The sequence below is a fragment of the Abramis brama genome (assembly GCF_963993115.1).
Source record: "Abramis brama genome assembly, chromosome: 8".
In the NCBI taxonomy this organism is placed as follows: domain Eukaryota; kingdom Metazoa; phylum Chordata; class Actinopteri; order Cypriniformes; family Leuciscidae; genus Abramis; species Abramis brama.
The window spans coordinates 13,576,034-13,599,643 of NC_139970.1; the positions used below are offsets into that span (position 1 = coordinate 13,576,034).

General features: G+C 38.5%; 1 protein-coding gene across 4 annotated transcripts in view; it reads left to right on the top strand.

Annotated features, from left to right (window-relative positions):
• Positions 1 to 23,610, top strand: part of galnt13 (polypeptide N-acetylgalactosaminyltransferase 13) — a 161,421-nt gene that overhangs the window by 95,634 nt on the left and 42,177 nt on the right. For 2 of the 4 annotated variants that reach the window (XM_084123279.1, XM_084123280.1), the window contains exons 9-11: positions 676 to 815; positions 5,530 to 5,628; positions 9,016 to 9,150. In XM_084123279.1, coding sequence (XP_083979405.1) covers positions 676 to 815; positions 5,530 to 5,628; positions 9,016 to 9,150 — 374 coding nt within the window. Of the gene's footprint in view, positions 1 to 675; positions 816 to 5,529; positions 5,629 to 9,015; positions 9,151 to 10,547; positions 10,578 to 12,411; positions 12,624 to 23,610 lie in introns of all 4 variants that reach the window. The other 2 variants (XM_084123277.1, XM_084123278.1) reach the window with 2 other exon arrangements.

Genomic DNA, 23,610 nt, shown 5'->3' on the forward strand with positions numbered 1-23,610 from the left:
AAAAATTCAAATTAGTTTTACAATGTCTATTTTGAAATATAATAGAGCATTTATAACATTTTGGGCATTGGCAATATGCTTGTTGCCTTAAGCTCATTCGGGTAACTTGGGGCATGCTTCTCTTCTCCACTGCTTGTAACAGAAGAGCACCCCTTTGCTGCTACTGTCCTCCTGCGTCTGAATTATATCCATATCTGGTATTAGCGAAGGGAGAAAAAAAAAAATTGCATCAGATTTTCACTGTCAGTTTGTGGTTTGGGGATGTTGGCATATGGTTTTGCTTTGAGGGGTTATCGTTGCTCCCTGCTCTAATCCATGCTAGGCTGCATGGATGGGCAGGGAGTTCTTGCTCAGAATGGAACCATATCGCCAATCCAAACTGTATGCTATTTGTTAATCATCAATATTGATTGTGAAAGAAATTACTTGAATAAACGTAAACATGTTCGCTAATATGGATGCGGATAAAGTTTTTTCGAGGTGCTATAGACTCATTATCTGTATATGTCTTCCTCATTTACCCTGTGTCATGTTTGTAACTGGGTCATTTACATGTGTTCTTTTAGCAGACACTTTTACCTCAAGTGACTTCTAAGTGAGGGTCATGCATTTCATTGATTTCAAAGGCCAAAATATGATAAATTTGATGGATGTTAATTATTTGTGTTTCTTCAGGTGTGGTTCGGGTGGATTATGGGGATGTTTCTTCTCGGAAGGCCTTGAGGGAAACTCTGAAGTGTAAACCCTTCTCATGGTACCTGGAGAACATCTACCCTGACTCTCAGATTCCACGCAGATATTACTCACTCGGGGAGGTACGAGACTTTCATTGCTTTCTTGGTCAATATGGTCATTAAAATAATTAGAATTTTGTAATAAAATGTTTCATTTTCAGCTTTCGTTTTGTCATTTTGCACACATCTAAGGGCCAGATTTACTAAACAGGTCAAATTAGCATGAGAGCACAATCCCATAAAAACGCAGATGGAAATGGAAAGTTCTGAGCATGATCTACTGACGACGTGCAAATTAAAGCACACAGACGCAGCCAGATCATTTCCATAATGACCAACGCAATTTACCAAGAGCAGCGCAAATTAGCGACATGCTTTTTTTGGGCGGTAAATAATGGAGCAAATACCAGTAAATTGGCTGGCGCAAACTGTAGTAAATCACCTTTACTACTACCATTAATTTAAATACTCTCCTCCCATAAATTTTGCATCTGAAAGGGAAAGTCCTAAAAGTGCATATGCAATAAGGTCGGCCGCAAAATTAACTGTGTCCACGCCTTTTCAGTGCTATTTTTTCACTGCGTGTCTTTAGTAAATCCTGACAGAAGTTTTTTAACCCTCTGGGGTCTGAGGTGTTTTCTGGGCCCTGGAGGTGTTCTGAAATGCTCTGACATTTGTGCTTATTTCTGTTACTTGTGACATTTTCATGGCTAAAGTCTGATTACACTGTATTCAGCACAAACTCTGCTACAAAAAAATATTTAAGCAGCATAAAACAATACGTAAAAGTTTGGCAGTACTCAACCCTTCCTCCACCTTAGCCTTTGTTTTCTCCAGAAGTTTTGGTTGCACATTTTGAGAGAAATGCGCCTGGCATTTAACATATTTCGCATGGTAACAACCGAAAAGGGGCACATATTGCTGATGCGCTGGTGACACGTTCATGTAACATGTAAGGGTGGCGCTACCAATAATGCACCTAAAAGCTGTCACAAAGAACCAAAAGTAATGATTATGAATATGTCAAATATAGCAAGGAGACATTTTAATTGTTTATTAATAAACAAGTGTTTTCAGTGTCAGTGTCGGCTTCAAAGATGAAGTTGACGATGCTGACTCGATATGCTGACAGGGTTCGTACGGGTGCTTGAAATCCTTGAAAGTGCTTGAATTTTGATGTTGTGTTTTCAAGGTTTGAAAAGTGCTTGAATTTTGGATAAAATGCTTGAAAATGCTTGAATTTGTAACTGTATTTCTTTCATAAGAAATATCTTTCTGACGAAATAGTTCATTATTAAATGGAGAAAAAATGTAGCCCTTCAGAATCAGATACAGATTGATTTGCGTTACGCTGGCCAGAGCAAAAGTAGGCGGAGTTTTCATTTTGATTTCCGCGGTTGTTTGGATGCACCGTTTTTATTGGCCACGCAGCGGCAACAGTTGAACTATTTTAAACTTTGACCGCGGCGTTCGCGCGAGCTCGTTGAGCTCCGCTTTGGTCCGAGTCGCGCGGCGCAAGCCATTGAAATAACGGTTTCATTTCATAGCGCAGCGCGGTCCGCGTCCTAAAGGGCCATTAGTGACTCTGAGAGTACTTGGTGTGATAATGTAATGTAAGTATTGCATGTCCGTTATGTTCATTTGTGGAATATGCAGTGAACATTGCCAAAATTACAGAACTGTAACGTGCAAATTAACCTGCAAACGTTAGCCCAGTGCATAACAACAGTCGTTGATTGCTGAACTGAAATCAGTCAGTGTCATAAGTAGTCTACTGTTACTGTAAGGTTTAGGATGGCCCTATGCAATATTTACACTGCTCTATTCCAGTAAATGTATTAGCTAACGTTATGTCTTGGCCCAAGACATCTTGGCAATGAAATACATTTATCAGGCAGGTGCCTGTGCACTCAGATATTGTTCAAACCTTGTCTATATCAAGAATGTGTCCCAAAACGGGAAGGCCTGTCAAATATTTCTAAGTCTTCATATTTGAAATTAATTCAGTTTTACAGCCTATAAATCACATTATCTGGTAAGCAATATTTGGACATTAATATAATGAAAAGTATATTATTCATATACTTAGTGATACATTTTGAAGAATAAAACTTGTGATTGGCTTAAATATTAGGGCTGCACAATATATCGAAATATTGCAAATGTAGGCCTATATATTAGGCCTACAATATGCATAATTGCATATCGCAATGGCTTGCAATAACTGGGGTCATGAACAAAAGACAAAGAAAATCACTCACTGCTTTTGGTTGAATAGGCTAACTTTTGTAGCTTTAATAAGAATCAGTATATTTAATTCATGCAGTGAAAACTAAGCAGTGTTTATTTTTACATTTGATTAATCAGTTTCTGTTGTTAAATAAACCTAATGTAGGATAACCTGAACCCCTAAACCCCAGTGATGTTAAAATAACTCTTCTTATGCTACAGAACACTGATGTTCACTGTCTTGAAGTTGTAGGGATATTTTCTTATCACAAAAAGAATGTGAAACACGTATGTGTAGGTTATATCATTTTAAAGATATTTTAAAGATAATTTAAGTTAATTTGACACACTTTAAGCATTATCGTATAGTTATCGCATATCTAATTTTTCTTCTATATTGTGCAGCCCTCTGCTATTATGAAACATTTGGCTGTTTATCTCTTTTGATGTGATAAAAACACTAAATAAGAATTTTAAGTATGTATTGGTATGTAATTTACGGTAGTGTAAGGTGCTGGAAAAAGCTTTAAAATGGACCTGGAAAGTGCTTGAAAAGTGCTTGAATTTGACCTTGGAAAAAGTGTACGAACCCTGTGCTGAGTTTCGGTTCATTTATGAGACGAGCTCCAGTTCACGTGCCGGCGCCTCCGTGTCGTGATTATCTATTGTCTGCTATATTTACTTCTAATTTATTAAATCCATGCAATTGGTTGATGAAACATTGATTAAAATTAAGATTAAATTAATACAAAACGAAATTCACTTTAAAGAAAGGCTTTGTGCTTTCTGTTTGAGGTCTCTGTGAAAGTTTTAAAGCATTCTTTTAGTGCCGCTTTCAGAGCGGTCACGTCCGTAACAGAGAACTGTCACGTCCATAACATTGTTTCCTCATAAATGCGAACACGAAAAATAAAATAAAATAAATATTTTATGTTCTGTGGAGAGCCAACCCTCTTCATCTGGTGGGTAGTATTACTATTGGTTTGCGCAGTGTAATTCACAGAATTACTAAAAAATATTTTGCCACCTAAAAGTTAAAGATTGTTTGTGTCACGTCCGTAACGCATGTGTATTTCCCTCATATTAAATATAAAACGCATGTGTAGACTGATATTTTTCTAATGTCTGTACTCCTTTATTAAGGGAGTATGGATATATAAACAGACGTTTCAATATATTGGTATTAAATGCATTTTCAGAGAATTTATATTTCAAGTTTTGACTGCAAATGTCACGTCCATAACGCTGGGATTGGCCAATTTTAAAGAATTTATCCTCAACTAGTTTTGTGGTGTAGGTCTACGTATTTTATAATGTTAACTTCAAATAATACTAATAGTAATTTAAAGATGTGGTAGCATTGGATCTGGACGGGAAGGATAACTCTGGGAGTTGGAAGGGGTGTGTCGCGATTCTGCCTTCTCACACCACAACACAGGTTTGTGGATCTAACCCCGGTCCTTCGATACCCACCAGGTCCGGATTTGTTGTGGAACGGCTGCGGCCATGACTGACAACTGAAGTCACGAGGACCCCACGAGATTCACGTATGATCGCGTGATATTGTGCTGAATTGCTGCGGAGCTCTCCAGCATCTGCCAAAAATAGAAACTTACCCCTAATTTCCACCAACTGCGGAACGGCTGCGGATCCGCTCCGGAACGGCGGCGGAGTCAATAGGTTTCCATTTCACTGACTGCAGAACGGCTGCGTTCCAACTCTGGCGATCCGCAGCCCTCCGGAGCAGATACGCAGAGCTTCTATTTTTGCCGGATGCCGGAGAGCTCCGCAGCAATTCAGCACTTATATCGCGCGATCATACACGAATTTGCGAGATCTCGTGGGTCCTCGTGACTTCAGCTGTTAGTCATGGCCGCAACCATTCCGCAACATATCCGGACCTGGTGGGTATTGAAGTATTGGGTATTGACCCACAATTGCTCTTGCGCGCATGGGTGTGGTCACATTAGAGATAATGAGCAGGGGCTGTAGAAACTGTACATATCATTGCTTTCATACTGATGACTTAAACAGAGAATATTTGTTTTCTGATATTTAATTATTTGTTATTTGTAATTATTACTTGATATTTAATATTTGTTTTCTGATATTTCATTTAATAATAGAGACTTCAAGCTTTGTAAAAACATATGTTTCATGTATGTGTGGCAAGCATTCGCTGAGTTACAGATCATTTTCTGTCGCGTTTCAGAATGAACTTCACATTGAAAGAGACAGCAGAACGTGCTTCATGTTTATTTTCTTTATTTTACGAAAAACACAACATTTTGTTTTTGTCATTAGTGTACACAAGTTCACAAGAGTTATTTGTTTGATAAGAAAAGAAAAAAAGTGAGACGATCGCACCGGCACGACCGCCGACCCCAGAGGGTTAACACCAAAAGAGGCTTTGCACTGGTGCAAGCTGATAGTAAATCTGGCCTTGAATGTGTAGGTTTATGTGTGTGGTTATGCTGAAATGTCTGCAATATAAAAATTAATTAATTAATTAAATTAAATTAATTGCATTGTACAAAATCCTCAGACATTGTCCTCTTGTTAATAGATCAGAAATGTTGAGACAAATCAGTGTGTGGATAACATGGGCCGTAAAGAGAATGAAAAGGTTGGCTTCTTCAACTGTCATGGAATGGGCGGCAACCAGGTAAGAAAGCTGTCAAGTAAAGTCACATTTATTTATATAGCGCTTTTTACAATACAGATTGTTTCAAAGCAGCTTTACAGAGATAACAGGTATATAATGCAACAAAGCTTGTTTCCAGAAGAAAATAGCGTCAGAGTCCAGCTTAAGTAAGTTCAGTGATGTTTAATTTTTTGTTTCATTTTGTTTTGTTTTCAAAATGTTATTAATTTAGTTAATTTATATATAAAGCCGCTCTGGAGAAAACCGTGATGTCATCGTCCAGCTCAGTTCAGTTATCATATAATGGTGTCAATGCAGGCAGATCAATATTATTGTTGAATATTAAATTAAATGTCCCCAACTAAGCAAGCCAAAAGCCAATGTCAACGAAGGTGAAAAAAGGTGACAAAGGCGAAAAAGGCGACAGTTGCAAGGAACCATAACTCCATCAGGTGGCAGAATGGTGAAAAAAACCTTGGGAGAAACCAGGCTCAGTCGGGGGGCCAATTCTCCTCTGGCCAATGAACAATGAAAGTGTATGATTATGATTCAGGCAGCATTACAGGTCAGAAGTCAGATTGGATTGGAACATTCAGAATTGTATCCAGTTCCATCTTGAAGATCGGAGTCATCACACTGGTATGGAGACGGGTTTGTTGAGGATCAGTGCCGATGGCTGTCCTGTTGATGAGGCCTTCACAGGGGAGAGTCTAGTTGACACAATCTCTGCTGACACTTCAGGGATGCGTTGTGGTCGTGTCTAGGCGTAGGTCCTCCATCTGATCTGGATATTATGGTGGCCCAGTAGTGCACAACACAACGAAATTTAAAAAGCAAACATAAGTTCACAACACAACAAAATAATCAGGGGTAATCAGGAGGCTTCTGTCTAGGCGCTGGAAGGTGGCAGCACTAGTGGCGTTTTAATAGGGATCCCAATCAGTTGACACATCGACTACGTCGAATGTGAGCGACTGAAAGGGAACGTCTCGGTTACGTATGTAACCCTCGTTCCCTGAAGGAGGGAACGGAGACATAGTCCCGTCGCCACTATTGCTGAACCACCGCTGGCTCCGAGTTACGCTCGGCTCCTCAGCGAAAAAGCAACTAGTGCGTGCATCCACTTCCGTATTTATACCCGTGCCACAGGGGCGGAGTGTATGATGCATATCACGCACGCCAATTCTATTAGCTCGTTTCAATAGTACTCGAAGATGACTGGATCCCTGGCGTGATCCCAATCAGTCGACACGTCGACTACGTCTCCGTTCCCTCCTTCAGGGAACGAGGGTTACATACGTAACCGAGACGTTTTCCTTGCCATTGTTCTATAGAGTCGTAAGTCTGAAGATATCAATACCATGAATCGTTTTAACAATATGTAACCATTGTATGTCGACATAAAATATTACTGCAAAATCACCTACATGAATTATAGTTGCGTATTTATACTCGAGAATGCTTTGGACCGCTTCCACAACGCAACCCTAAGGGAACGTCTGGCAATTCCACCAAGTGGTTAAAACATATAATTTATTATAATATAATTGGATAAATAAAGATAAAAATCATTTGGTGAATTACAGGAAGAATTAGGTATTGGCACAATTTCACCTGTAATAAGTCAGTCTGGTCACTAGGAACCTACCACAAGCTTTGGAACATTGGAAAAAAAACCTTTAGGTGAATTACAGTAGTGTTTTTATTAAAAACAAATTGTGTACTGTGCATACAGGGAACTATTGGCACAATTTTACCTGTAGTAAGTCAGTCTGGTTACTAGGAACTACAACCTTTGAAACATGATAAAAGAAAAAAAAAACTTTTATTATATTACAGACATTTCCTAAATTTCCACAAATTTTTTTTATAATATTTACTGTAAAAACATGAAGGGAGGTATTGGAAAAAAAAGTTACCTGTAGTAAGTCAGTTTTACCAATACAATCAAGCTTTGGATTTTGAACATGTCTGTTTTTGAATGCTAAAAGTCATTTTAATTAATACAAATTATACGTTTTAACAACTTGGAGGAATTGGCAGACATTCCCTTAGGGATCATGCGCTGTGATAGCGCAGTCTAGAGTATAAATATGCAGCTATAATGCACGAGAGCCCTCTAGTGGTCGAGAGCATTTCCGTTGTGTTGTGGCTTTATTTCTTTGTGTTGTGGCTTAATTTCGTTGTGTTGTGAAGTTATGTTTGCTTTTTTAAATTTCGTTGTGTTGCGCACTACTGGGCCACCGTAGGATATGGCCCGGATCCGGCTGACTACACCATGCGTTGTGGTCGTGTCTACGCGCAGGTCCACCATCTGATCTGGATACGGCCCGGATCTGACTGATTATTGTAAACCTTGGAATAAACAGAAAGACTAACATTAGCGTAGATGCCATTCTTCTTATGATGTAACGAGTACATGGGGGGTTATAATAGCTATTATATTAAAGGCTTACCGTGTATATAAATATAATCTAAAATAAATTAAAAATCTACAAAAAGGAATAGTTCACCCCAAAATTAACATTTTGCCAACATTAACCATATAGTCTCAAACCTGAACATACTGGATTTGGATACTGAACAAAACAATAATGATACACTTTGAATAATCTGCTGGTAGCTCTTTTTTTATGCAATTACAACGCACAGGGACTGAGGCCATCAAAGAATGCACAATGAAAGTATGATTAAAGTCAGTCATCTGAAGTAATAGAATAGCTTTGTAAGACAAACAGACTGACATTTAAAGAGACCATTTGATGCTATTTTAAAAAAACAATTAGAGTGTTTCAGAAAGAATGGAATAATGTACAGTATGTGAGAGAATAATGTGAGTTCTGGTTTCTACTAAGCCCCTTCTTCCAAAAAGCCCAGAGTGCTCTGATTGGCCAGCTGGCCCAGTGCGCTATGATTGGCCAAACACCTCAAGCGTGTGTCGGAAATGTAACTGCTCTTACCATAATCGCGAGTTTCAGCTTCCAAGGCTTCTAAAGCAAACGGTTAACAATGTTATCAGTTTTACTGAGTCGGATTCTGAAAATGCAGCTAATCAAGCAGATCGACATTGGAACAGCACATGGCAACAACACAATGGCCACATTGCTACGTCTCTCTCTCTGTCTGTCTCATGAACATTGAATGGACAGCTATAGGCAAGATGTCAAGATTTTAGTGAATAACAACTTAAATTATGATACTTTTATGGTAGGTACTTTTGCATCTTTTTGAACTTGAAAGCCCACTGTTTGACCAAACTATTTTTTTTTTTTATCTTTATTCCTGAATTGAATTGACTAAGGTGTTATTGAAATCACAAGTAAAATCGTAAAGGAATAAATGCATAAATAGTAAGGAATTTCATTATTATTAACACAATTAATTCCCAGTTGATCAACCTGTTTGCAGGTGTTCTCATATACTGCTGATAAAGAGATCCGTACTGATGACCTGTGTCTGGATGCATCGCGGCTTAATGGACCTGTTGTTATGCTGAAGTGCCACCACATGAAAGGAAACCAGATGTTTGAATATGATGCAGAGGTACATATTACACCGAATATACCTCACACAACAACCACATCACTCTTGCACACTGAATCGAAGTCAATGGAACATAGAAATCAAATTATTCAAATTATTCCCTCATAAAAAAAAGTAGTTTATTCAAGTTGTTAGTATAATTATGTATGAAAAATAAGAGAGTATACGCTTAGTCTACCTTTTATGTAGAGATATGCTTAAAAAAAAATTAGTATAGTAGTATATAAGGTATAGTATATAGTTAAGTATATAGTAAACCACATTTGGTTTATACTGACAAGTATACATTAATTTCTAAGGATACTTGCCCTATACTTGTACTTAATCTTTTGATCGAGATAAGCTTAGGAAAAGTTTAATTTATACTAAGGGTGTACTCACACTAGGCAATCTAAACCGTGCCCGAGCACGTTTGACCCCCAAAGTCTGGTTCGTTTGACTAGTGTGAACGCTCCATACCGTGCCGGGGTGCAGTTCACCTAAACGTCCCTGTCCCGCTTGGAAGAGGTGGGCCAGAGCACTGTTCAGTTGGGCTCAGGTACAGTACGCAAGTAGTGTGATTGCCAACCGCGCCGGAGCACTGAACATTTACTACTCTTGTGATCTCTGCTGTCATCATTACGACAGCAAACATCTTCTGTTACTACTTGGACAGTACACTTTTCAATTAATTTAATCACAGCATATTTAGGTTTATAACGGGTCTGGTTCTCACCTTTATTGACGAACAGGAAATGTCGTTTGCGAGTAAAGCTGCAGCTACCTCCATGATGATCTTCTGATACTTGCAGTGCAATCAACTGAAAATTGCTACATGGCATAAATGATAAATATATTGGTGTGATGCAGTGGAAAAGTCCCAGGACTAGTTATCAAAAAGTTGTAAGTTTGAGCCTCACAAAGATCATACAGAGTGGGCTGAGACCCTAAAGGAATGCTCATCCAGAAATGAAAATTGTCATCTTTAATTTCATTTAAGCATAGCTTTTCTTCTTCCCTTCTGCTATAGCTCAAAAATCTCATTCTCGCTTCTGCATATGCAAGCTTGCAATGTATTAATTAGTCATATGACACATTCGTCGTTCACATGCCCACATATTTATGGAGAGAAAAAAAATATATAAATTAAAATGTTTTCTCATTTTTCCAGATTTAACATTGTTATTGCCCCGCTATCCACAACCATATCACATCAGACCTTCAACTAATTGAAAAATCTCTGCTTTTAACCACCAGATGGTGCTGCATATCATATTATTATCCACCTTGTGCACTCCTTTATTTTTGTAGTGTGTTCCTTGTCTGGAGCAGAACTGTGTATTTGAGATGCTGTGCACTTGCTGGCCCTGAAAATTATTGAAAGCTTATTGAAACTATTATGTGTGTGCATGTCTTAGTATGTTGGCAAATGGGAGTATGACTTTAAGGTAAGAAAAACTGTGTTTTGCTGAGTGTTGTTTCAGTATTCTGGTGGTGATGTTTGTGAACTAGACTCCCACTGTATTTGAGTCACATTGTGAATGGTTTAGAAACACACTGGCATAGATTCATATACAGACATCTTTGTAAGCCTTTTTAGAGTGATGACATGAGGAATATATTTGTTTACTATACAGCCCTATAACATCTCCTCTTAGCCTCCGTGGGCATTGATTTTCAGTGAATATTACATAATCAATATCTGAGATTCATTACAGCATTCTCAAGATATCAAGAAACACATATCACATACGCCACAGCTGAATAAAGAAAAAGTTGGAGATCTTTGATCTCATCGATACTTCTGGTAATATAACAGACACTTCTTTGTCAGGTGGGTCAATTCTGGTGCTTATATCAAAATAAATGAGTCATTTGATTAAAAAGAAGACATCACACTTGAGCCATAAGGGACGTTGGTGCTGAATCACAAAGGGGCGCAAGAAATCAGAAGCATCTAAAAATAGATCTCCATCCCCTCGGTGGCTTTGGTTTTAATGTTGGACACAGACATGAATCCAGTGTTTAGTTTTCACCTCTAAGTTGCCTCTAATGCAGGGCATTGTATTTATTCCATCTCCTGGAGACTTGTGCTGCAGGACTTTAGTCATATAAATGATCAAAACAAAAAGAAAGATGATATTGACATCAATTCACATCCTAGAATTTGCCACCATTAAAGTGTGATTCAGTTTCCAATTTATCCATAGACTACTCGATACTTGGCAACCAGAGAGACAGACATTTGCTTTAAAAATAGCTCTCGGGTTTTGTCACTGCATGTGGAAATTGATGATTTTGGTTTACCGAGATGTCATGTGCTCAGTTTCTGGCACTGTTTCCAATTAGCTATTAAAAATAGCTGTTTTAGAAGGAAAAGAGCCATTAACTCAGCATTGCTAAGTCAGCCCCAATACAGTTGATTTATGTCATTACGAGACAACAGCAAATACAAACTACACACCCACACTTATTTCCTGACTTTCCAGCCCTACATTTGCATTTCAACATCTGACCTTTTCCCATGACTCCTATTAGTTTGTGCCCTTGTTTAGAACGTCTGTGTGTGTGTGTGTGTGTGTGTGTGTGTATAGATAGATAGATAGATAGATAGATAGATAGATAGATAGATAGATAGATAGATAGATAGATAGACAGATAGATAATGTATACAGCAGGGTCTGGGACCACATTAAAAATATGTAATTCAATGCCTAATTTAAAAAAAATAAAGTTTAAAATAAAGTTTTTTTTTTTTTTTTTTTAAGTTGCATAGTTGTAAAATGAATACAAATTCATTCAGACACTGTACTATGTATAGATCACTAATCAAATAAGCAAATTAGTGCCATTAATCATGTGAACGTTCTACAATATGCCAGATTTTGCTCTTTGAAATATTCTAAAGTCATGAATAACCTGGAAAATCAGGTTTTGTCCATGTCAATTCAAGTACTGCTGTCATTAAAGCAAATACATTCTGAAATGCATTCACATTTTCAATTAATTTGTAATGTTTATTATTATTATTATTATTATTATTATAACGATAGTAGAATATAATTTGTTTTCTCAGTCTCTTTTTATTTATTTTTCGGATGCTTAATTGCATGTTAATTGCAATTCAGTAAAAGTTATATGCAATTATCTGTAATTTTTAAGTGCATCTTTTTATTTAATATTAACAGTCATTTAAATTGTAAGAGACTGGGCCATGTTTTGAGCTCTTTTTTCACCAGTACCCATACCTGGTTTATTGTCATGTTACATGGGAACCATCAGAAACGCACCTTCCTCCACATCATCACCCAGTCGTGTCTAACCATCAGTCGGCTGGAGGATGGAACGTACGGGCCAACGGTGGAGTACTGTGATGATAGTCCCCTTCAGACCTGGACCCTCCGCAACTTCACCCGACAGGAGGTCTTTAAGAAGCTCTACTACAGTCCAACTGATTACTTTCTGTAATTACCAGAGCGCCCTGTTGATGGCAGGTCAGTACTGAACGAGTCAGTAACCCAATCCAAAACCAGACCTTAGTTTCTTTGAGGTTATGAGGATTTAGGTAGACAACCCATAGTTATTAGAGCTGTCATGGTGTATGGTGTCATTTTGACCACATGCACATAGTTGTTGAAATATTAGGCATATCTGTCTTGCACATAATTCTGGATTTAGTTTGAGTGTTATTTTATTTGGTCTGTCTAGTGTTTTTGAGCTTTAGATATGTAATGATTGGAGAATTGGATATTCTCAAGATACTGTATGGTACTGTTTAAATTCATTTTAAAAGGTTACTTCTGAACTTTTTTCACCAGACATTTGGAGATCATGATGGGGGATGTGTCTCAGTCGATATTCAAATTAATGGTTGGCAAACATGGGTTTGAAGAGTGTATGATTCCTACATCAGTAGTTAGTTACAGCATTTCAGTAACCAATCTCCAATCAGCTAGACCAGGGGTTTTACAGTTATTTTTTTCTTTGCGTGTCGCGCCTCCCCTGTGTCTCTTTGGCGCCCCCCAGGGGAGGCGCGCCTCACCTATTGAAAACCGCTGAGCTAGACAAGCAGCTGTGGTTGCCAGAAATTTACTGAAAAAATATGCAAGCAACATTTTTGGTTTTACAGATAGAATTTAAATTTACTGTAAAAAAAAAAAATGGTATCGAACTTTATTTTGATGGTCCACTTAGAAATAGACATTCAGTTTATTATTTTGTCATTAATGAATAACTACACAGATACAAATAAGTAACACAATATTAACATTCTAATAACTGCTATTAACTAATAAGAAACTGATTAACAAATTAGTAAGTAATAGCACTCAGTTGAATATGGTAGTTCACTATTAGCTAATCATAACTCCCAGAGGACTACTAAGAACTACTATATGCAGGTTAATATTTAATGAGATTAATGCATGTATATGTATAATTACTTCTAATGTAAAGATCATGGTAACCAATTAGTAATGACTCGAGTATTACCAACTTCCTCAGAAGGAATTACTTATTATTACTTATCAGCTTTTGAGGTTTTTGTAAGATTTTTGATAGTAATTGCTTCTGATGGATTTGGTAACATTTTGAGTCATTACTAGTGGGTTACCATGATCTTTACTTTAGAATACTAATCCAAATGTCCAGCAATTCCTTTAGAATGATGTACAGTAGTAACACGTGAGTCATTACTATCCAATACTTTACAAAAACCTCATTAGCTTACAATGACTTTATGTCATTATAGGGAGTTTTTCACTTTAGAATACTGTTCCAAATAATTAGTAGGCCAATTCCTTTTGAAAGATTTGGTAATACTTATTTGGTAATATCATTACTACATTTACGCAGAATCAGGGTTATAGTTAACTAAAACTAAAACCATAAATATTTCAAATATTTGAAATAAATATTAACTGAAATAAAATAAAAGGTAACACTTTATTTCGATAGTCCACTTTAGACATTCTTCTAACTATATGTAACTTTGCAGCTACATGTCAACTAACTGTCACTAGAGGATTAGTAGACTATCTGCGTAATATTTGCTAACACTTTATTTTGTTGGTCCCCCAAAAGACATTCTACTGACTATAAGTAACTTGGCAACTACAAGTCAACTTGTTCTAACACCTAACCCTAACCTAACAGTCTACTGACAGTCTACTAATACTCTAATGAGAGTTGGTTGACATGTAGTTGAAAAGTTACTTATAGTTAGTAGAATGTCTAAAGTGGACTATTGAAATAAAGCGTAAAAGATATAAAAAAGCTTTTCACCTATAGTTGCCAAAGCAACATTTCTCGTTTTTATTTAATTTGGTTCATTTAGTTTGCTTAATTTAATTTAGTTCAATCAAGTCGGCATGCAACGCAAGTTGCAATTTTCTTTTCTTCCCTAATGTGAGATATCCAAGAAATGGTTTCTTGAACGGAAAAAATAATGTATGGCAGGGCTTGATTTTGTCAATTGGGAATTTATTGGATTGTTGGATCATTATGGTTTGCTATTGGTGGATCTCATGTGAGTGACAGATTGTCCTGCCCTTGCATGGTAAACACATTATCAGAGAAGAGGAGAGGAGAGGAGAGGAGAGGAGAGGAGAGGAGAGGAGAGGAGAGGAGAGGAGAGGAGAAGAGAAGAGAAGAGAAGAGAAGAGAAGAGAAGAGAAGAGAAGAGATGAGATGAGATGTCACTGCACGAGGGAGAGGACGTTATTTTGATTACATAAAAGGAGGGCACAACAAAATAAATAAATGATGTGTGGATAGCTAATTTATATTATATAGCTATATTCCATAAACAAGACTTTAACTTGATAAACTTAACAAAAAATATGAATATTTTAAGACAAAACAGAACAAAATTATAAAAATACAACAAACAATAAATATAAATGAAAACTCAAAATATTAATTTTATTTATTTTTCTTATACATACATATATCTTAAGTTCTTGTACATTTTAGACTAAAATATGTTGTAGTTAAATATATATTAAAAATATGCTGTTAATCAGTAATAAGTCATGGGAAGATGCATAGAACATAATTGTTCATTTTAATTTGTGAAACATTTTTTGGTTTTAGTGAGTATTGAATGTGAGGCCTTTTTTGATCTTAAATTGGTTTACAGAGCTCAGGCTGTGCTGTGAGTCTACATTCAAGGCAGGTTTCCATGCGTTTAGGAGCAATTACTGCTGACCTTTTGAGGGAAATGCGAGGGGACAGCAACTCAAAGACACACAAATGAAATAACAGACATCACAAGAGCAGCTGGATATATATCGCTATTTCAACGACCTTCAGAGCACCTCTGTGTCAAATTAAATTTTATTTGAAATTTTATTTTATTACATAAATATTTTATGTTGAAATGGAAATGTACTGGCAGCCAGCATGGCCACCTATTCCAGCTATTATTTAGCATCAGATCAGAGAAGGCGGTTTTATTTAAGCTTGATTATATGTCCGTGGTGGACTGAAATGGGCCTGTCTTTGTTTACAAGCTCTTTTGAAGTGATCTCATTGTGAAAGGTTTCTTTCATGGCCCTGGCTTGCATTAACACACTCTCACGGTCACACGGCAGCTGCGCTCAGCACAAAAAGAATGAGTTTTTTTATTATTATTTTATTTATTGTCTAAACCCTGAATTTGAATGGCCACTCAGCAGTTTTAATCTGCATTTTTTTTTTCAGCATATGTTCGGCCACCAACGCTTCATCAATGCTTGTGTCTTTGTGAATGCTTTTTTCACTCATAGGTTTTTCGTTTCATCATTAATTTGTCTTCTAACTGGTGCATATGAATGACAGCAGTACTATATGATTTTACACACTGCAAATACTTTATTTTATGGCTTTAAAAGCTGAAGTCTTCCAAAGCTGAATGTCTTCCAAAGGGTACAGCATTTAACTTTTATTCTTTTGAATTTCTTAATGCATATTCAATTTACAGAGTGGACACCAAAATATATCACACATTCATGATTATATAAATATATTATACCACCATTTGTTATGTCTACAAACCAATAAATGTATTTTAAAAATTTAATTCATATAATATATAATGACTTGGTATCTACACTATTTTTTTATGATGAACATGTTGTCACATTTCTGCAATAGTATTTTAGATTTTAATTTATATTGTTTATATATTTTTATATTTATATATGTATAATAATTATAATATGTATAATAATATAAAATTTAGAGATTTAAAAAAAAAACATTTCGTTCAAAGGATGACAAAAACATTTCTTAAAAGAAAAAGTTTTAGTTTTACTTTGAATTTGATTTTGTCGGCAAGAACATTTTAAATATTTTAGTATTGTGTGGTCAAGTCAAGTCATATATAGCGCTTTATACGATACAGATAGTTTCAAAGCAGCTTTACAGTGATAACAGGAAAATGATGCATTTCAGCTGAAGTCAATTCAGTTTTGATTCAGTTCCGTTGTAAAGATCATCAATTATTAGTTATTATTATTATTTAGTTAATTCCATCTATAAAGCAGTTCTGCAGATAACAGTGATGTCATCGTCCAGCTCAGATCAGTTCTCATACAACAGCGTCAGTACAGACAGATAAATAATATTAAGTGTCCCCAACTAGTGGGGGCAACATGCAGAAAGCCATTTTGTTGTCATATGTCTTATCATTTTATTATATATGATATGTCATGGCAATGTAGTTTCACATGTTGCATTAGTATAAGCCCATGAAAACATTCTTAAAAAAAAAAAATAATAATAATAATAATTATTAGAGCTTTGAAAAAATCTCTTAAGATGCCACTGCTGTTGAAAACGGCATGGAAGTGTTTTGTTTTTATTGAAAACCTACATGAATATAAAGAACACATTTCAAAGAACTTCCTTATTTGTTGTGTGTGCAATGTGTAATCATTTGTGCTGTCCTGATCTCAAGGTTATAATTGAACTCTTCTTCAAACACACCTATATTATAGAGCAGGGGTGTCAAACAAATTTTTACTGAGGGCCACTTCAGCATTATGGCTGCCTTCAAAGGGCCGGTAACTGTAAGACTATAAAATGTTACTACTCCTTTACATATTGTTAAATATTTGTCTCTTTATTTGATTATTACTTATTATAATTATATTATATATGCATTTGCAGGCGCGTTTCTAGGTTTTAAAAACATCAGGGGCTGAGCCCGAAACATCAGGGGTGGGTAAATTTGGATTTCTCGGCTCTACATATGTGCATTTTAAGGTGTTTGTAGGCCAAAAAAAAAAAAAAAAAAGGATAACAATAGCTTTAAAAGCATGTCAGTGTCACGGCTCGTCGCAATGAAGAAGAAGAGGATAATATCAAACACTTTAATAATATAAACTCAGGAACAGGAGATCGGGTCAGACATAGACAAACAATACCGGACACTGAACTGAATACAGGCAGGAACTAAATACAGTGGTGACGAACACAAACGACAGGCAGCTGTGAGGGAGTGATCAGTGTCCATGGCAACAGATTGGTGGCGGGAAACAGACAGGGAAACACAGGTGATGAAAGAAAACAACTGAAAGTCTATGAACTGAACATAATGGTGACATTACTCCCCCCTCCGGGCACGTAACGGGACAACGGAGGGAGGACCGGAGGGGGTTCTGGAGGTGGACGAGGTGAAGGTGACGTGAAGGTGAGAGGCTGGAGAGAAAGGATGGTGAAGGGATGACGACGAATCCCTGGTGGCGCTGATGGAAGGGGCCTGGTGGCGCAGACCCAGAGTCGTCCAGTGCCGACAGCCCATGGCGGAGTAGAGGGAGGGAGGAGACCAGGTGGTGAAGAGGCTAACGGCAGCTGGGGGACGACCAACAGAGACTCGGCGGTGGGATTCATAGGCGCAGACGGAGAGCCGGTGGACGCAAACGACGTTGCTGGACTTGGAGATCGAGGTGACGTTGGGGCGATGAGCGCTGGAGGTGGAGCTGGAGTGCCCGAGAGCTGAGGCGGAGTCGGAGTGAGGGAGGACAGAGGTGACGCAGAGGGGAAAGAGGAGCCCGCAGTAGCCGAAGGGGTGGAGGGATGGAGCGTAGCTGACGGACCGTAAGTCCTTGGCGGAGGTAGAGTGACGACTGACCAAGGGGGAGCCGGCAGGACGAGGGAACCCGATGTAGTCGAAGGTTCAAGGGTCTCAGGCGGAGCTGATGGTGGGAGGAGCCAAGACGGAGCCAGCAAGTCAACAGGCCGAGATGGAGTGCAGAGGACCGAGGCTGAAGGCGAAGCCGCGGGATCCTCGTGCACAGGCGCTGTGGATGGAGAGCAGGCCTGCGGCTCGACATCAGGGGAACTCCCCAGAGGCGGTGCAGGGCTGCGGACATTCAGCAGTGGCGGAGCTGGAGGACTGGCTGAGCTTGGTGGTAAGATGGAAGGGTAGATGCAGTCACTGGAGTGGTGAGAAAACGACGAAGATGCAGATGACGGGTGGGATAGGGTGGGAAACGATGTCTCTTCAGAGAAGTCGATCAGCCAGTCTTTGTGATCCGTCGATTGGGTTCCCTCGTCTGCAGATGTCGTGGGCTCACACCCCTGGTCAGACTCCTTTTGGAGCTCCTCCTCCGGGGCGAGGGTCAGCTCTGTCCTCTCCATCTCGGGCTCAGGCTGGCGCGTCGCCACGGGTGTTAGCTCTCCGTCTGCGGGGGGCACGCACAAGTTCTCTGCGGTCGAGGGTTGCAGTCCGGGGTCTGGCTGTGTTCTGGACCGGGGTGTGATGCTCTCCAGACACCTGATGATGGTCTCCTTCCAGTTCAGGTTAGAGGTGTCTGGGAGGTCGATCGGATGGTGGAAGTTGGCCCCGATCCAAAACAGGGTCTTCATGGTTTCGTCATCAAGGGGGCTGGTGACTGCAAAGTAAAAGAAGTTCGTGGCAAAAGACAAAAAATCTTGGCTCTTGTGAGCGAGGACGATGAAATCTTGATTATCCATTTTTTGGTCCGGTATTCTGACACGGCTCATCGCAATGAAGAAGAAGATGAGGATAATATCAAACGCTTTAATAATATAAACTCAGGAACAGGAGATCGGGTCAGACATAGACAAACAATACTGGACTGAACTGAATACAGGCAGGAACTAAATACACAGTGGTGATGAACACAAACGACAGGCAGCTGTGAGGAAGTGATCAGTGTCCATGGTAACAGATTGGTGGCGGGAAACAGACAGGGAAACACAGGTGATGAAAGAAAACAACTGAAAGTCTATGAACTGAACATAATGTTGATAGTCAGTGGGCAGTAGCATCTAACGCCCGTTTCACACATACTCCATTTGCAGTGCGTATTTTTTTCTGCACCCATGTTAACAGGTCAGAGCTTTCACACTGCACAAGTTTCACACTGCACGTGGTCCGGCGATCCGTTCCAGGAGCGGTGCGTATACAGCAGTGCAGCGATCGTTTCCGCACCGAGTCTATTTTTGCTGTGCTGAACGCGCTGAATTAAAGTGACAGCGCATGGTTCGTGGTCAAAATGAACACAGATTGACATGAAAATATAATAATCCCACCATAAATGCATTTAATTAAATAAAATGTAGTAATCTCACCATAAATGTATTTAATTTAATTCTACTATTTTTCACAGTCATCTTTTTTACTTTAAAGGGGTCATATAATGCCATTTTTGTAGAAGTTATTATGATTCTTTAGGGTCTAAATGAAAAGTTTGTAATACACTTTAATTAAAAATTCTCATTAGTATTGTAAGAAAACACTCATTTTACCTGGTCAAAAACAGCTCTATTTTCAGCACGCCATTTAAGTGCATGTGTCTTTAAATGATAATGAGCTTTGCTCACCCCGCCCCTCTGTTCTGTGCGTACACAGTTTGTAATAACACAATAACCATAACGCGTTGTTCATTATAAACTTGGGATTATGAATTATATTGAGAACGTTGTACATAGAAAACATGCCATAATGTACCCTGAGTGTAAACCTTTGCTGCATTCATCGTGAAGTGTGCAAGCGATTTGCAAAGATTAATATAAAGGTTAATAAAACGTTACACTCACTTCTTCTGGAGGTGCAGCAGGAACACGAATAGTTGGTACTGATCCTTTTTTTCAGGAGCAGCTTCTTAACAAAACCAGCTTTATACTGACCCTCCTTTATAAAGCAGTCTGGTGAGAAATGATTCGCGCAAACATGAAAGCATTGACGTTGATCGTGGGGAATATTCCCTTCGAAAACAAAACTCAGCCACTGCGTCTTCAGCGGTTCGGATATAGGAACATCAAAATGACTTCTGTGTTCGTTATTATACCCAAGAACAGAACACCACAATCGCTTAGACGCCATTCTGCTCCAGCATATCAACAATGTCCACACGCTCAAGGCGGGTCTGTGTTGAAACGCTGCTGTCAATTAACAATCGTGGGAGGGGCGTCCGACCGTGTGATGTCACACGGTCAGACAGCTCGATTTGAGACGGGGAAAACATATAAGGAGATTAAAAAAAGACCACTGGATGGATTTTTATCATTATATGATGGTTGTGTACAGGCACTGCCAACACACATTTCAGTACAATCAACTTGTAAAAGTGCATGTACCATTATATGACCCTTTAAGACGGGGGTAAAGCAAGGAAAACTACAATGTACCTCAACAAGGCGACATAATGAACAGCACTCGTCTCATTCATGGAGGTGGAAAAACAAGTTATTTGTGACATGCAGGATTTATTGTATTGAAATTTAAATGCAAAAGAAAAGGCATGAGAGTCGGCTGTTTTTGTCAATTTTAAGTTTTAATTTAAAATGTTTGCGATTTTAATATAAGAACATGGTTAAATATTTGACCACTTGCTTGAGCAACTTAATATAAGTAGAAGTAATGCATGGAATAATAGGTCTACGTTGTTTAAATTGTGTTTAAACGTGCATTCGTCCATTAAAGAGTGTATATGTGTACAAATAGAATCGCAATGCTGACAAAACTTTTTTTTTATAAAAGTTGCTGCATAACTTCTGGATTTGAAAAAAAATTGTAATTATGTGTTTGTGGTACAGCCGCGGATCAGTTACGTACTGCAAACGCAGCATATGTGAAAGCACTATAGCGCGTGCTGCTCCTGCACCGCAACACGCACCGCATACAGTGGCTACGGAGTCTGTGTGAAACGGCCGTAAGGTATCCTCATGTTTCCTGCCAAGTCCAGTTCTTGTAAAGGCTTGCTGCCTGTCTTGTTTCCCCCATGGGGTAGTTTTTGTTTGTTTTTGTTTTATTTTATGCTTAATAAAAGCCCATCACTCTGCATTTGAGTTCTCGCTACTTTCATCAACCCAATCCCTGACACCAACAGACTTAACTTGCATATATTGTTGCTCCACGCTACACTATTTCTTGTCCGCATACTTGTGCTTTCTGTTCCAATAACAGGATTGTTTTTGTTTTCTGTAAAATATTGATTATTATGATTTTAGCCAGAATGAAACCATGTAGCACTGTCTAATTTGTAGCTACTGTATATGTGGTCAAAAAATGATGATGCCACTCCATTCATTAAAAATGGTCAAACCATTATTTTAATGCGTGCAAAGTATTGCATAAAATACTGGAAGTATCTGGATATAGTAAATCACTGTGTGATTTTTTATTTTATTTTATTTTTTTTATCAGATGTTTTTTGACATCTATAAGTTGCCATTCATTTTTTCCACGTTGATTTATGGCAGCAAAAAAACGCTCAAAAGAACTTGTGACATTTATAACTCTCTGGGATTGTCTTGGTCAGATGATAAATACCTAGTTTCAGACAAGAAACTTTAGAGGTCTGCATGGCTGATTGGCCTCTGCTGATCCTGCAGCCAATGAGATTGCTTGCTCAACATTTAAATAGTCTGGTTCAGTGTTTGCTGTGAGCTGGTACACGCACATACACTTTGATTCTCTAATCTACACAGAAGCAGCAGTTTTCATTTTTGCAAATCATATTATTACAAACGATAGATAGATAGATAGATAGATAGATAGATAGATAGATAGATAGACAATTTATTATAAAAGCATACATCTAGCTTACACATTTACCCACATTATTATATACCTGTTTAACCGAAGCTAATTTGGGTGTGTTTCTCCATCCCCAATGTCACTTCTCTCTCTTTTACGGCCGTGACGAGAGCGTTGCTCTCCTCGGCTGTGAACCGCTCCTGGCGCGCGCCTGGCAAATCCGCCGTTATAATAGCAATACGCCAAGGAAAAAGCGCGTCTGCTCTTAAAGGGAATGTGAGATGTCGCTCTGATTGGTTTATTTCACGTTACGCCCAAACCACACCTATGAATAATGAAGCTACTTCAGACCAACCTATTTTAGATTTGCGCCTGGCGCAAGAGTCATTTATCCCGCCGGTATAATAGCAACAGCACCGAGACCCGCCCACAAAGTTACTTGCGCTTTGCGCTTTGACACTTGCGTTTCAGATCGTTAAAATAGGGCCCTGTATGTGTTTTGGCCGTTCGTTTACATGACAATGGCGTTTTGGGTTTCTGAAAAGGCAAACTTTTAAAAATATGTTTCAAAGTGCAAGTTTTTGAAAACGGTGACGTCATGCACATGCATATTATGTGTTCAGTCTATAGAGTTCATCACCATCTAATGGCCTTGCAGCAGAAAACAGGGATTTTAGTCGTTTTTTGTGGATCCGTGTGAATGGGGATCGTTTTGACGATGGTGTCATCTGTAAGGCTGTGTGTCCACCAAAGCGTTTTTAGCCAGGTGAAAACGCTAGACGCTCTGCTGAAAACGCCTAGCTATGGGCGCTTGAGAGCGTTGTGGCAGTGCATGAGCGCAGCATTTTTTTCAGTGGAGACACTTTGCTTGTTATGATACGGAATATCTGCGAAAGTGTTACTAGTATCTCATTTCACACATATTTTGTTTCTGTGTTGAGGGCTCCCATTGAAAACAATTGAAAAAACATGCCAGCCGCGTGAATAAACGCTTTGGTGGACACATGGCCTAAGCGGAAAACTCAGTTTTAAGCATATCGTTGTCGTGTAAACGTACCCTGAGTTTGTCTTTCTCTAGTTAGCTGTTTCCTTTGTTCTAGTTTCCCGCCAGTCATTAGTTGTCATGGACATTCATTAACAATTTAGTTCATCACCATGTCTATTTAAGTTCCTTATTTCCTTTCAGTCATTGTCCGGTATAGGCCTTTATCACAGCGCGCGTGACGTCACTTCCAATGGCGAATAGTAGCGTAAACCGACTTCCGGTCTAGTCTGTAGCAATGGCGGCGAGCACAGTGAGGAATTGTTGTTGCATTCCTAAATGTTCTAATAGTTCTACTAAACAGCCGTATCTCAGTTTCCATTCTTTTCCAACTGATGAAAAAGCGAAGAAAATGTGGATTCATTCTATTCGGCGGGATGAAGGCAAAAGTTTTGCAGTTTTAAAAGGGAGTACGTACATATGCGGGCAACACTTCACAGAATCTGAC